The 16607-nt window shown below is 37.1% G+C and overlaps 1 protein-coding gene across 2 annotated transcripts in view; it reads right to left on the bottom strand.

Annotated features, from left to right (window-relative positions):
• LOC132117114 (RIMS-binding protein 2-like) overlaps window positions 1-16607 on the bottom strand; it is a 50927-nt gene that overhangs the window by 17405 nt on the left and 16915 nt on the right. For both annotated transcript variants that reach the window (XM_059526189.1, XM_059526188.1), the window contains exons 4-10: window positions 15217-15300; window positions 8492-8581; window positions 6922-7044; window positions 5030-5134; window positions 3126-3176; window positions 1181-1358; window positions 75-202 (exon numbers count right to left, since the gene is read on the bottom strand). In XM_059526189.1, coding sequence (XP_059382172.1) covers window positions 75-202; window positions 1181-1358; window positions 3126-3176; window positions 5030-5134; window positions 6922-7044; window positions 8492-8581; window positions 15217-15300 — 759 coding nt within the window. The remainder of the gene's footprint in view (window positions 1-74; window positions 203-1180; window positions 1359-3125; window positions 3177-5029; window positions 5135-6921; window positions 7045-8491; window positions 8582-15216; window positions 15301-16607) is intronic.

The raw sequence follows: 16607 nt of genomic DNA, 5'->3' as shown, positions 1-16607 counted from the left end.
AGACAGATAAACAGACACGTTATCTGCTCGCGGCAACCGGTTAAATCACAGTGTAGCTGAGATGCATGACAAACCTCTGAGAGGGATGCTTGCATGGGGCTGCTGGATCGACTCTGGGTTTGGACGGTGGGCTTGTCTCTCTTGTGTTGCTGTACTATGAGCAGTTCTGAGACCAGTGGAGATCTGTCAGATCTCTCATCACCTGCAAGCATGAGTTATAATGGAAATCAATGACTTTGATCACTGAACAACAGGATGGGTCTAAACAAATGGATTGAAATAAGGCTGTGGGAAAAAAAATAACATTAGGCAAACGAGAAGGCAATTAAATGAAATATATTTATTTAAAATGAAAGGAATTAAACTGATGTGTTAAAATATATGATTTACTTATTTACGCATGCAGTAAGTAATAACATCTGTAATTAAATATTTATTTAATATTTATTAAACACATCACTAGATGTTAATGTTTGGCACTGGCAGTATAAAACAATTAATCATTTGACAATTTCATCATTTAAAAAAAAATCCATAATAAATATTTCCCTTCCAACAGTTTTTCTAATAATAATGATAATAATAATGATTATTAGTTGTAGTAGTATTCTTTTAGTATTTAAGAATAGAGTGCTGCAGGGATGATTCCTTTTTTTATGCCAAAAAGAGTTTGCACTTCTGGTTCCATCATCCTGAAGACAGAGGGCTTTTTTGGATGGATCTTTGAAATAAGGTCTTGCTTATGGTGATTGTTTTAAGGCTTCAAAATTCAAATTCATAAAATTCATAAAAGGTGTGTTAATTTGTAAAGATTACCATGATAAAACTTCTGTTGCTCACAATGCATTTTTTATATTTATTTTTTTTGTAGAGGAAATCAAAGTTGACCTACAAAAGTAATAAGATCATCTTTGCAGCACTCTATTTACAAAAAATTATTATGCATTGTGAATGTTTCCCCTTTTATGGTACATTAATGCATGATTTAACTGCAATGTGTTGCATGAAAAAGGCTAATAAGCCAAAAAAAACAAGCCATTTTTATTTAAATTAGGGGCACTTTAAGAAATGCCAGAAATTCTAAAAGGTGTTATAAAAACTGCTCACAATACTCTTAAAATGTCTGTGGTTCATGTGGGAGAGAATACACCCCCATCTGTTTGAAAAATGCTTTACTCACTTTTTTTGGCCTGGCGCTGCAGGCTGTTGTAACTGTTGCACAAGCTTTTCTCCTGTGAGTCAGTGTTGAGTGTATCCTCCGCGTCTGACCCCAGGTGATATTTCTCCAGCTCTTTCGACAAAATGTTGCACTGCTCACTCTGTGTCCGGCATTTCTGCTCTAAGTCATGAACCTTGACCTTTGGGATTCAGGATAAGGAATATACAAGAATAATTTGAAGAATATATAAATAAAATAAAATCATTTATATCATACACAGGAATAAAAACACTGATGAAATACACTGAACTGTAGCAGTTCTCAAATGGTTTTGTTATAGGAACCAGCTATATGCAAAATTACGCCCAACAATATATGAAATTATTAACATAATATGACTGAAAAGAAAAACTGACAATCTTGTAAACGCATATATAGCAGCATAGTGATTACCAGCCTAAAATACAGAGCAAAATACAGTATGAAAATCCCTGCTTTTAGACATATGACCCAGCATTACATAAATTTGCGACAAAATGCTATAAAGTTTGATCGGACACAGAGCCTGTGACAATAACAACGTTATGGGAATTGTTTTTTTCTCTATTAGAAACATATTTATTCTGATATCCTAAGGGGCATACACACAATTTACAGAATATTAAATCTTTAAACAATAATGAAATTATTTATAGCACACATCCCTAGTTTTAACTTGAGAACCTTGTTTTTAGAACACTGTGTCATGCATGAGACACTGCAGAAAAACAGAGACACTTTTTAGTGGCAAAGGCATTAGTGGTTTAAATAACCTCTGTGTGTGTGCGATTAAGTGTATTATCTAACCAGACCTTAATACTGATACAGTCACATCATTTCATCAGGTCCTAGTTTCACCCCAACAACAAAAGACCTGATGCAAAGAAGACCTGACCTGATGGAAACTTGATTTTATTCGTTAAACTCTTTAGCAGCAACAATTCACGGCCACAAAGATTGAGTGAAGCAGGAAAGATACTCAAAGGACACCTATAAATGCAATGATTTTAAAGGGACAGGTCACCCAAAAATTTACTCATCCCTCAAGTTATTCATAATGACTTCAATGACATAATGATTTCAATCTCTTCTTCCCACAAAGCCAAAATTTGAATGCATAGCATAAATCACAATGATAAGTTTTATGATGCTTTTATAATGTTTTTGTGTCCAATTTGAAGCCAAAAAGCCTCAATTTAGTCATATGGAAGAAAATATTAATACATTCATCAAAAATATTCCTTTGGAAGAAAGTCAGATGGGCTTAGAATGAGTCAATTATGACCAAAAAAAACATTCATTTCTGGGTGAATTATTATTTGAAAGTGCCACGGTGCATGTTATTTGTATGTCTCCCATGAGAAAAAAAAATGAAATGGAAGGTTACAAAAGAATCTCTGAATAAGTGAGTGTGTATACCTGCATTTTGTCCATATTGCTGTTTAAACACAAAAGGGAAACAATATATATAAATCAGAATGACAAGGGTCAGAGATGAAAAATATCACAAAACAAACAAATTATTCAACTATGGATAAAAGGATAAACTGAATGACAAAATCGTGAGGTGTAATAAAAATAATATTAAAGATGGTATAAGGCAAAATTTATGAAGGTCATAAAAATAAGTAAACTCTTGAAGGACACCCCATAGGGGACATAAGTTCTCCTCGAAATTCACGCTGATAGTATGTGACAAGCAGAAGCTTCTCAGATTGGACTGACTGTCAGTCACGGAGGTCTTTTATCAGACACATAAGGAATCCAGACAGGCTGCATCGGACCCTTCTATGTTTATCAGATCATTTGGGTAGACAGCTTCTTTTGCACAAACGGCTGACTCTGCTGACCAAGCCAGGAGTGTAAATAAGGCTTTTCATAGTAGGATGCCATAGGACAGAAGGAAAGAAAGTAGATTATATTTTACCTCTAGCAGATGCACCACTTCTTCGTGCTCTTTTTCAGCTTCAGCCTGAACCTGAAAATAAGAGATAGAATATTTAGCGTAGCTGTACAAATGCGATTCCATTCACTCAAACCCAATGAACCCAAATCTCAGAAAGTAACTGCAAAGTCAGCAGGACATTATAATTTCACATTGATTCTAAAATATTTGCCAAGATTTGGTTGGCAAAGCTACTTCGTCTCATTTCAGACAGATTTATTGATCCCAGAGGGAAAATTCAGTATTTGAAGGGCAAATCTGTGAGTCACAGTTCACAGCAGTTACTCATAAGTGAGTAAAATTACAATGAAAAGTCTTTGTTTGTAGGCAAACTGGAATTGAAAAGTACAGACAGGCTTTGATTGCCATGCAAGTTGTATCAGCAAGTCATTTGTGCATATATGCCTGTGTTTCTGTATGTTAGTGAGGTAAAAGCTCTCTCAAAGCCCTCCCTAGGGACCTGCAATGATGCGGTGTCTGCTGTCGCCTCTAATTGCTTTGTTTGCCTGTCGCTGCTCCTTCCTGAAAGGCCGCAGACACAAGGAAAAGCAAACAGTTCTGCAGCCATGATCCTATTATGTGACTGCACTGATTTTTTCCAGCCCTATCATGCCAGAATATCTATTGCTGCCATGTCAGAAGAATATTTTCTTATCCTTATGTCAACTTATGTGGAAGGACTGAAAAAAAAATGATGGTGTGGCATGATCATTAGATATGATAATAATAAATAACAGATGAATAAGATGGCTCAAGGAACTGAACTGGTTCATGGTAGCGATCTGTGTTTTGAAAAGCAGTCATTTCGAACTCCTTTGTCTTGCTAAATCCAATTTCATAGCTAGAAGTTGAAATCTTTAAAGTTTCAATATTTTTTTATATCATAAACTAACAATTAAGACTGAAATAATTGTTGACAAAAAAAATTGCAGACAAATATCTCATATGACATAATGTAAAAGGCCTGCAATAATGCAGTTTGACCAGTGTGGTGCTGCAGTGCAAGGCTGCAATTCAGCACTCCGGACTGCAGTCTAAAAGAAGAAGATATGGTTATGAGCTGTGCATTGTTCAAATGAAGCCAAATCAGTAGAGTGTGGTTTTGTAGTTTTGCAGGTAGTTTAGAGGTAAAAACTACTTTGATATACACAAGCAGCGGTTTAGTGAACATACTGACGCTGCTGAGAGCAGCATTTAAATGAATATGTAAATATGTGCTGCAAGCTTTTCTCTCAATAACGTAATTACTAAGATGCCAGCTGTGAGAAAATAGCAGTTAAGAAAGCATCTGATTATAGTGCTGCAGATATTTGCACTAGCTCTGCAATCGGCACTCCTGTAAGTCACGTCACGTTTATTTATATAACATTGTAGAAACTTTGTTTTTTCTTTAAAACAAAATCTTTTACATCAGGAACATGCATTTCTGAGGAGCAAAAGACATCTTCAGTGTCACATTCCGTTATAATAATATGTAGAAAATATGTATAACTCAATGATAATGAATTACAAAAGCTGAATAATTGATCAACACCTACTGATTTATCTGTGAAATAATTTTTGTTTAGTCAATTAATCGTTCTAATAATAGTTGGATTAATCAATTATCAAAATTATCATTTGTTGCAGCCCTACTAACAGTTAAAAAAATAATAATAATTCACCTGTCCACATAAATGACAGCTTGGTAGGATATTACATATAAAAAATGTTTGAAGTATTAAGCATCTATACATAAAAGGTATCTGAAAAATAGCAAGCTAGTTTTAACCTTTAAAAGATACAATCTGTTAAATAAATAAATAAAAATCAACCCCTGGGACATACAGTGACTGTAGTTCATATGTGTGTGTGCAGGCAAGTTTGAAGTTCACTGAGGTTCTTACCTTCTGCAGAAGATTGATCTCCTGCTGTCTGGAGTTGAGGAAAGCCAAGGCCTTCTCATGCTCTGCTTCCAGTTGCTGCCGCCGATCTGCAGCCTCTCGCATATGCTGAAGAAAAGAAAAACAGAAAGAGAAAAAAAGGCAATTAGAATTAGGACATGTGAAAAAACATTTGTAGAAACTCCTGCTTCCTTAGAGATACATTGTAAAACAAACCATTGATCACTGTTCTAATCTGCTGTTTTTAGGCTGTGGACCAAGATCTGGGAAAAAGCATCATGAATAACCACACAGGGGCTTTAACAGACACATTAAGTGCAATAGTGACAGTGAGTGATGACACCAACAGCCACTGATGGAGCAGCACTTGGTAAATACAACATGTTCTGTGAAAATACAGAAAACCGAGAAGACTACAATAAAAGCTGATGAATATAAAGCAATAAACAATGGCTAATGGACTGTTTGGATTCGGTTTCCTTCTCCTTTATTCAAGATGCAGTTAAACTGGACAGGAACTGAAGCATATCAGATGTTGTGAGGCTTAAAAGCTTAAGCTTATAAGGTCTTAGATCCATCTTTCCCCCCTCATTTCTCTCACTGTTCTTATCTCCATCCTCTTCAAGGGAGTTAAAGCCTCTTTTCTTTCCTTTGATGACACCTCACACACTCACATGTCTATACACTCAATGCTTTGCAAATTTATTCAAATAAGAGCAGTTGAAGAGCTTCAGAGGACAGGAACAACTAATTTTGTATTTTCTATTTATGTATTTACTTATGAATTTATTTGTAAGAAATATGCAAATTAACATAAAATTAATTAGCTGCATAATAGCAAATAAAAATCATACACTACATAGCTACATCAATTTAAATGTATGTCATTTCAAACCATGTTTTTCTTCTTTAAACATAACAGATATAATTGATTTGAATAATGTTTCTTTACAGACAGTTGTCTAATGTTATTTTGGACCCCACTTTCTTTAACTGCATGGGGGAAAATACTAATAAAAAACACTGGGGTATTTTATCAAAACATTATCTTCTTTCTGGTTCCATTAAAATGGCCATGGATTGACATGAGGGTCAGTAATGACAGATGACAGAATTTTTCATTTTTGGTGAACTATCCCTTTAAGAATTTTGAGATTTAAATAGATGGAAAGTTCAAACAAACATTACAGACGGAAATTCAAACGCTCTATTTTTCCTTTAAAAAATCATTTATTTCAGTCCAGCTGCTGCAACACTATCTAGAATGATTATGCATTTCTGAGGAGCAAAAAGACATCTTCAAACAACATCAGAAATTTTACAGAAAGCCTTGTTTCCTCCTCAACTTCTTTCTCCCATCTCATCTCTTCTGTAATCATTTATCACATAGTCAACATTAAGAAAGGTAGGAGAAATAAATACATATTTCTCATTTCAATTTCATTTCATTTCTGGTTATAAGAGCTTTCTTCCTCTTGAGTCACATGACACAAGCAGTCAATAAAGAGACAAGTGCAGAAACACTTTTCATTGAACAATGAATCCGCAACATGACGCTGACGGAAACAAGTCAGATAAATGAAACATCATTATCTCAGCTGGTATCAGTTTTTCCTTTAAAAGCAAGACCCTACCATTAGGAAATATGATCCTAAACAATACAGATTGCTTATTAGATACTAGAAAAGCTGTCATAGAGGCAAAAAGGAGTTTAATGATATAATAAACAGTCAGTATTTTTCAAGGATGTCTCTGTCCTCAAAACTCTTTCTAAATGATTGGCATTCTGATTAAAGTTTGAGAAGCATACAGTATCTGCAAAATGTATTGAAAGCTGGTTGGATTTGAATCGATAATCAAACTACCATTTAACCAATATCCAGTGGTGATCTTACCTTAAGGACCTGTTCAAGGTTCTCCAGTTTGTCTTGGAGCTGAGCCTTCTCCTGCCTGGCAGAGTCTCTCTCTTGACTCACACAAACAAAAGCCTTCCTGAGCTGATCATAATCTGACTTTACCTACAGAGTAAAAGAGTTGGAAACAAAATGAGTAAACTGTCCTAATTCACAAAAATCCAGCTAAATTTATACAACTGTCACTTAAACAATGAAAAGCAGAGTTAATAGAGGAACCTTGGCCAGACTTCAGATGTTGGACATTTAATTATGACTACAGCAAAAGGAAGAAAATAGCTGACTCTGCAACAGTGCTTAAATGTGTTTTACAATGGACCTTGAGAGCATATTGCACACGGAGTGTGGGTCTAAGCAGAATATTTTTTGAAACAGATTTAGTCATTTTGATGGATTATTTCAGTAGTTATTTTTCACTCTCATAAAAGGTGCAGTGATTCTATCTAAGGCTTGAAACATAACTCTGCGGCACAGTAGGCTATATAATAAAATCCAGGTGATTTGTATCTAAGGCAACAGCACTAAAAATAAAGATTCAGTGTTCAAAAATGTGTTTGACTTTTACATTGACTCACGATGCTGGCAGAGCTCAGAGAACTCTGATGAGTGCAGAAGAAGAGGGTAAACTCAGGACACAGTCAAACATGAATCCATCTACCAATCAACATTTAACACTCAATATATCACACACTTGTGGCGGCATCATTCTGGCACACAACCGTACTCTTATTTATTAGCACACATTTCATCCGTTCAGGCTGAGAGAAACGGGGATGTTGATTCGCATCTCATATCGATCTAGGATTGGTATATGAGATTGTGTCTGGTGCCAAAGCGTGTGACAAACTGACCCGTCCCACTTGGGGTTATTTACCTACTCTCCTCATGCTTGTTAGCGCCGCTGAATGCTGGGAAATGAGCCTTTGATCATTGAGGGAATGGGAATGGGAGCGGGCAGCGCAACCTGATTAAACAGAAGACATTTTATCTCAGACACTTGTCTGGGGTTGTGACAGATGGCCCTTTTTGCTGTTAGAGGAGAAGAGCAGCCTGCAGATTATTCGGAAAGGGACCGCCAGACCGTCAAAAAAAAACATGGCACTGTTAACACATTGAGTGCCATGAAATGCCACTCTCAGCTGTCCTGTGTTAGAATAATATCTACTTCTTTGCAGATTCGCTACTCACATTTAATCACTACTCACCCTATTTGGGTGTCACTGGATACCCTTCAAAGTATACCCTTCGAGTATGATCGAAACTTTCACTTTATGATCATCCCTATTGCGCATTTGGGCATGCTTTCACATCACAGAGGCTGATTTCAAACCATAATAAATGCATACAGGCAAAGCCCTTTACAGTTTCATTGAACAAAATCTGGTCTAAACAAACAAGGAGGATATATTGACCAGAAAGGGATGCGATAAGATCAATACTGCCGATGAGAAGCAGAGAAGAACCCTTTGGGCACATCCTAAAAGAGGCATGTAATGAGCAGCCATTGATCTGATAGGCTCAGTTGGTGTGTGATGCTGACCATCTCTCTTACCTTCTCATACTGTGTGGCCTTCAGGGTGTGACTAAGCAGCTCACGATTGAGCTGTTTTCTCTCCAGCAAAGCATCCTGAAGCTCATTCTTCTGTCAGGAGGAAAAACAAAAAAGGAGTCAGCTCAATGTCATTTATCTATCTATCGACAGTATCAATGAGAAGTGCAACTGCAGATAAATACTATTTTAGACCAAGTCATCAAGCCGTATCATCTAAAGATAAATATATGAATCTCCTTGTGAACAACAGGGTACATATATGTGACTGATTAGATAATTCATAAACCCATGGGCGATGAAAACACAAATCTCTTTAGCCTATAGAGAATGGGTGCTCATTTAGTCATTCATCACTGGCTGTGTTTAAAGAGCCACCCAAATCTCAAAACCTCTAGCACAGCATGTATGAAAAATTAATCAATACTTCATGGAGAATGGCACTATGCAGCAATTACCACAGACCAGGATTCAATTTGTTGGTAGATTACCTTTTTAATTGGATTGAGGCCATTTATGCTTCTTTTCTGAAGTGTATAATTCTTTTTGCCACTAGCATCACTAAATGAAACTGCAAAAATAATGAATGTTTCAAACAGGTTTCCCAAACACTCCCCTCTCTGCCATTGGTCGGATACTTAAACAGAGCCCCGCCCCATACTCACACCATTAAGCCAATGTTTCAATGTTGGCTGGTTCAAAAAAAATCTAAATGTTTTGAAAGCTACAGAGGAGCTGATTTTTTTGTTTATGTGGGAGTCAACCAACAAATAACTTGTCTCTTCATATTAAAAATTCTGTAATTAATTACTCACCCTCATGTCATTTTAAACCCGTAAGACCTTCGTATCTTTAAGATATTTATGATGAAATCCGAAAGCTTTTTGAGCCTGCATAGACAGCAATGCAACTGAAATGGCCCAGAAAGGGAGTAAAATAGTCCATATGACATCAGTGGTAGAAAAAATTTAGATAAAGATATGAAAACAGGCAATGAGAAAGGCAATGAAAATCAACTAACTTCTGAGCAGACAAATTGTGTCTCACTGCACTATATCTACCCATAAATGCACGAGAGGAAGGTCAGAAAGTCATTTCAAACCCCCTAATTTGATTGTTCAACACAGCCGTCCATCTCGTGAAGTTTTCAAAACGCCACACCCTGGCTGAACTCTGTGAGCGTCTCTGACTCAGCATCCTGTCCCATCCTGACAGGCTCACATGCCACAGTATATCAGGTGGCAGGTTTGCTCAACAGTAACTAGAGAAGCATTTGAACTTTCTTGTCAGAAGCCCTGTCTGTCAACCACAGCGTAACCCCGGACAAGACAGCTACTGCACACGAGGGCCGCGCACACTCCGCTGCCTGCAAACGGTGACCACCGCAGACCTCCCGTGGGATCACGTGTAGCATATCCGCATATACTGTACATTTGGGAACATTTCAGCCATCATGTTCTATTACGTCATATGAAAGGACAGTCTTTAACCTCTGCTCAAGGGACCTTTAAGAGGCAGCTGAACTGGCTGCGCATTGAAACCAGGAGTAAAAAATATGCAGTTCGCTGCACAGTCACGGCTGATTAAACGCAGCTTTAATGTGGTAAATATTAGACTACCATGGGATTATCAACTGAAACTCTCACAGGGATGTAAGTTAAAGCAGCGGCACATATCATGCCCAGGAATCCTGCTTCTGATTTCCATATGGATGGATCAAGAAGCAGAACGGTGAAAGAAGGAGGCGGTCTTGGGAAGAGAGAGAGAGAAAGCGTGCCACAAGAATGGACTAATTCGAGCAGACACGACTGCCTGATCCCCACCCTCCAGTTTGGCCCCTGGTTCTGCAGCTGCTCAGAAAAGCTTTGCTCATCCTTCCACAACATTCACTGAGATGAGGCTCTTTACATGGCCAACCACTGCAGCATTGTGGATGCATATAGGGTGTGTGGGTGTTGTTATACAACCACAGACGTATAACAGGAGAAACAGAGCTCTGGGATACGATAAATCTGTGGGTCAAGTTGAACTGTGAAGAGATTCTCAATACATTTTGGTTACGTTAAACCAAATGAACTGAGCACATTTTTCTTTGTTAAATCCAGACAATTTTTTGATCACGTTTGCCCCCCCAAAAAAGACACGTTACTGTATGTAGAAGTAATTTAAAATATAGTGTAAAATATTATATAAACATAGACCTATAATAATATATAAATAAAACAAATATTTTAATTTATAATTACAGTATAACATTTATGTTTTTAAGTTAAATAAATACATGACTTTTAAATACTTGTAAATAGCCTTGCAATAATTTTTGTTTTATTTTCTAACAATAAACATTAAAAAATATAATATAATGGATATAATGTATAATTATTTATCTATAAATGAAACAAAAAATACATTTGTTTAATAAACTGAAAATAAGAGATAAGACAAATGGAGAAAATGAAATGAGATTGTTTAATCGTCATGCTAGGTTAATTTTTATTGTAGATACTCATTTATCAAACATATTTCACTGATTTACATCAAATTCAAACTGCAACATTTGGAAAAGCTAGTGAAGGACGTGGAAGCGAGGAAAGTGAAAAACCGCATAAGCATCCAAAAATGTAAAATATGAGAATAAAATATCTGAGAGCACAAAAACTGAGAAATATAAACAAGGAAAACATGATTTTGTGTGAAATATTTCAGTTTTATGCAATATGATTTTAAATGTGTTTAAAGTTTGATTCATAATCATTTTTTTTAAATGCATAACTACATTTTTGATTTAAGCTTGTTATTTTTCTAGCCATGACCATTGTTTGCTATTCTGAAAACTTTGCTTTTATTTTTAAATTCTGTGCAATATATTTTACTTGCATTTTTACATTTTGTTTTCATGCTTATTTTTTTTATCCGTGACTGCAATACTTTTGGCAGAAAATTGATCCCATAAAATACTTTAGGTTTTGTGCCTCTAATGCTTTAGACAATGTCATGAGACTAAAAGTGCTGAACAAATAACCGAAATAGTTTTTGATAGAGCACAGAATGCCAAGTTCTATCCAAGTATCCATACATCTATTGCTGTACCGAGGTAATGGCAATGGCGCACTGAGTACTACACTCAATCTTACTAAAACAGGTTTGCTCTGTGCACGTTTGTGCAGACAATACATTCAGTTCTTTAACATGCAGCTTACAGTGGCAGATCTGTCAATCTTAGGTGACATCTTCAGTCTGCACCTGTAAGAAACAGAAATCTTTGCCTCTGATCCTGCTGTGAAAGCTCAGGGCTCCTCTCCCGCTGAGAGCAGGTGGTTGCCATGACAGCTACAGGAGGTCGGGAGGGAGGCCACATCCTCCCTTATACTGTCACTGCACTAATGTATGTACCGCTATAAGCAAATAAGGCACTTCAGTTGTTTGTCACTCAATGATGGAAAAATGCTCATTAGACAGATTTGATCCAAATAGACAGCTGTTTGTTATTTAGAGCAACCATCTCTGTGACCTCTTGACATGGCATCTCTACAAGATTCAAAGCACGTTTCTCATGGAACACGCTAATTAACGCCCCCCAGCTCATAAAAATTATTAGAGTAAATTAACTGTTGGGCCAGCAGTGCTACTTTAATTGGAACACAAGGTTTTTTTAAATTAACATCATTTACATAAAAGGATAAAGATGGTTCTCAGGGAATCTTGAAAGCACATTTGAGCATTTGCCACCAAGGAGCGTGTACTTTCAGATCAGACGTGCTATTCCTGTGCTTTCCCATTAAACACCCACAGGATCTCCACTAATGAGGTGGTGTGTGGTAGCTTCATTCATAAAAACAGTAGGGAGATGTTGGGTATCTTACGTGACCTTTACACATGTGAGACCCTATATTTAAAATGTAGCTCTCATGTAGTCCAAAGGCTTTAAAATCTGCAGAAGATTATTGTCAAAATCCTTCACTTTAAATATATCAATATGCAAACCTTGATAGAAAAATCTATGCAAATGATTAATAATTAAATAATTATGTCAATGCCTTGATCCTTCACATAAGCAAAATCCTTCTAAAACTCATTCTGCAACGCCGACTGATTTGCAGGCTGGTTTCCGCTGAGGTCGTGGCACACGTGACCATAAAGCTAATTTGCGATGGATCATTGAAAAATGCAATGAATTTCAAAAAGGTTGTCTTACTGTCTACAGTAAGGCTTTTGATTGTGTTGAACATGAAAAGCTATGGACGGTACTTAAAAAATTGGGAATATCACCTCATCTGACCCAGGTGATAAGATTATACAGATCAAGAAGCTGTTGTTCGAGTGCAGTATGGTGACAAAGAATAGTTCAGAATTAAAAGGGGTGTGAGACAAGGTTGTATTCTCTCACCCTTTCTTTTTAATCTTTAGGCTGAAATGATGAGGAATTCATGTCTGGAAGATTCTGACATAGGTGTGAAGATTGGAGGCAGAAATATCATGCTGATGTTATGCTGATGATACAACTTTATTAGCAGAAACCGGGGATGATCTGAAACACCTTATAATAACCATTCAAAGGGAAAGTGAAAAGATGGGACTCTGCCTGAAAATCAAAAAGACTAAAATAATGTCTATAGCTGGATCTGGAACAATTAAAGGGTTAGTTCACCCGAGAATGAAAATTCGTCCATCTTCTACTCGCCATCGAAGCATCCTAGGTGTATGTGACTTTCCTCTTTCAGAATAATCCAATCGAAGTTATAGAAAAAATTGTCCTTGCTCTTCCAAGCCTTTCAATGGGGGTAAGTGGGTGTTTGTTGTCAACTGTTCAGAAGACGTGAAATAAAGTGCACGCATCTGTAATAAAACGTCCCTCACACGGCTCCAGGAGGTGAATAAAGCCCCCCTGTAGCAAATCCATGCGTTTTCATAAGATAAATATCCAGATTTCAAACGTAATAAAGACATTTTTTCCTCACTTCTGCTGACTGTGGGGAATCAGAAGGCGTGCAGGTTGATGTCGTAGTTCGTCAGCGCTGCACAGTTAGTGACGAGCACTGAGAGAGAACAAAACAAAACGCTGGTCACGAATTAGAAGCACAAAACGAGGATTTTTAAATTGTGAAATAAGCCAAGAGGAGCTAAAGTAAACTTTGTTTCCTTTGCTCCTACATTTCCCAGAGACGCGCACGCGACGCATACGTCTTCCATCTTCTGTCTGCATGTATTCCGGTTCCCAACAGTCAGCAAAAGTGAGAAGTGTTTATTACATTTGAAATCTGGATATTTATCTTACAAAAAAACGCATGGATCGCTACAGGGGGGCTTTATTCACCCCCCGGAGCCAGATGCGTGCACTTTATTTCACGTCTTCTGAACAGTTCACCCCATTGAAAGGCTTGGAAGAGCAAGGACAGTTTTTTATATAATATTGGATTATTCTGAAAAAGCAAAGTCACATGCACCTAGGACGCTTCGAGGGTGAGTAGAAGATGGATGCAATTTTCACTCTCGGGTGAACTAACCCTTTAACGTAACTATCAATTGAAAGGAAATTGAATGCGTTGAGAAGTTCTGCTTCTTGAGATCTATGATTGACCAAACTGACTGTACAGGCACACCTGAAGTTAAGCGTTGAATATCATTAGGACGTAATGCAATGCTAAGCATGCAATAAATCTGTAAGAGTAAACATATCAATCTTACAATCAAATGTAGACTATTCCAGGCAATTGCATTTCTTATATCAATATACTGTACGTATGTGAAAGCTGGACAGTGAAAAAAAACTATCGAAGAAGGATAGACGCCTTTGAGTTATGGTGCTGGAGAAGGCTCTTGAGGATACCATGGACAGCAAGAGTTTCCAATAGAGATGTCCTGAAGTGTATACAACCAGAGATGTCACTTGAAGGCAAAATTACAAAACTGCGTCTTAACTTTTTCAGCCATGTTATGTGAACAGCTTCACTAGAACATGTAATGATGCTTGGCATAGTTTGCAGAAAAAGGAAAAGAGGCCGCCAAAAACACAATGGCTTGATATCATTAGAAGCAACACAGACTTAGGCATTTAACAGCTGAAAAAGAAAGTAGAAGAACGGAAAGCATGGCGAGAGTTGACTCATTGGATCGCCAAGATTTATCATGTCAATTTCAATTTACAGAAGCACTTTGACAGTTGAGGGTTATGCTTTAAATCTGAATATTGGGGTTAGGGATAAAAAAAATAATAACATTTAAATAAAATAAAAAAACTTTGTGATTGTTTAGCAATATTTTTTTTATCATTATTTATTAAATTATTTTAAACAATACAAAAAAAGCAAAGAAAATACACAAAACTAAAATAATTGTATTTTGAATGTTTAGCAGTAGCCTTTAATAAAAGCAAAATAAAAATGAAAAATAAAATACAACAAAATTGTTCCCTTCGACACCCCAGTGGCATGTTAATAAAAGACTGGAGTGCTCAGGAAACTTGTCTGAAACAAGTTTGAAGAGAGAATGACTAGCAAAGACAAAGGTCCCTTGAGCAACAGGTTTGGCTGTCGAGAGCATTGAAAGCTTTTGCAAGTGGAAGGACATGCATTTCCGAAAAAATACCCAGGAGAACAGCTTTCAATCTTTAAAGTGTATAGACCAGTGTATCAGTTGTGGTTTACACTTTATGGAGTGCACCAGAAGATCACAAATGACTTTCTGCCATTATCAGTCATGACTTTATGCACTATGTAGCTTGTACTCACCAAAGTCTTACATTCTAATGTCTTATTCTTCACTTCTCTCTCAAGGATCTGACACCTTTTCCTCAGCTCGTTGACCTCTGACTCCTACAGTGATGAAAAACAAAAAATAAAGAACATGACTGATTTAACTGATAAGATTAAAAATACACATCTTATAACAGAATACATGGAAGATATAGTGATTGTTATCATTTAACTAAAAGGACTGCATTGAAGCAGATTCCAGATACTATAAAAGGACCTCAACCAAGGACAATCCCATATTTACTCAAATGCAACAACAACCTGACACAAATGAAAAGATAAGGATAGATGCATGCACTATATACAGTATATCAAGTCCTGAACTCACGTTTCAGGTCATGTCAATTTTTTTTTATAACAAAAAGTATGGTAAAGCCATTTAAAACATTTATTATGCGATTGGTGCACAAATTACAATTCAGTTATATATGTGACGTCAACAGTCCATTACATTCTTTAAAATTGACATTTACAGAGTTCCTGAACGTCTAGGAATGGTCTGAATCATTTAAGGCAATAGATAGATGAGCTCTCCTGATTCTCAGCAGATACTGTTCAGGACTGACAGCGCCTTGGGCCAATCCCAGTACAATACAGTGTTTTAAAGCACTTATGCATAGCATTAGGGCTCTTCAGGCAGGGGCAGAGAAGGAACAGCTGGGAGCTCAAACCTAGTGGTGTGGAATTAACAACCGGTTCATCTATGTCAACATGTTACATGGCTGAGCTTTCCTAAACCGAGGACTTTTTCACCCAAACCAGCCTCATTACACCAAGACAGCACCTCCAATTTAATGAGAAGAACGAGAAAATGCTGATCATTTTTCTGAGCTATTAACACTGTACGGTAAATACTCGCACTGCTCGACTGGCAAAGTGACAGTATCATTCCTGGCAAGTCAAAGCGGTATGCATTGCGTGCTCATGTTCGCTTTACAGTGGGGGAGGGGACTTTGGGGTTGCTATAGAAACCTACTCATCCAGGTAGCACGTTAACCATGAGAATGAGCAGCCTATTTGGCAGTTTGGCACTCATTCAAAATTCATTGTTAAACTAAACTCGCAGGGTACAGCAAACTCCCTCCACTTGGAAAACGCTCTAAGAGTGTGAAAATACAAGATGGTTCATGTGTAACTGTACACCCTGAAAGGAATCACCATGACGTGGTACATTTCAACAGGGAGGAAGCACATCTCTATGGGAAGGAAATCTCAGGTTTCGTCTGCCCTATAATTATAAGATACAATTATGACTCCTTTAACCATGTTATTAATTTCTATACGTCTGTCTTATGCGAAATGGGGGCAGAGATGCCTCGGAGGGGGTCCGTGTTTGCGAAAGGGTTTCTCGGGAAGCGTAGGATTAT

The sequence above is a fragment of the Carassius carassius genome, chromosome 36, assembly GCF_963082965.1.
Source record: "Carassius carassius chromosome 36, fCarCar2.1, whole genome shotgun sequence".
In the NCBI taxonomy this organism is placed as follows: Eukaryota; Metazoa; Chordata; class Actinopteri; order Cypriniformes; family Cyprinidae; genus Carassius; species Carassius carassius.
The sequence above is the reverse complement of the archived record's forward strand: the minus strand, read 5'-3'. Positions and strand labels throughout refer to the sequence as shown.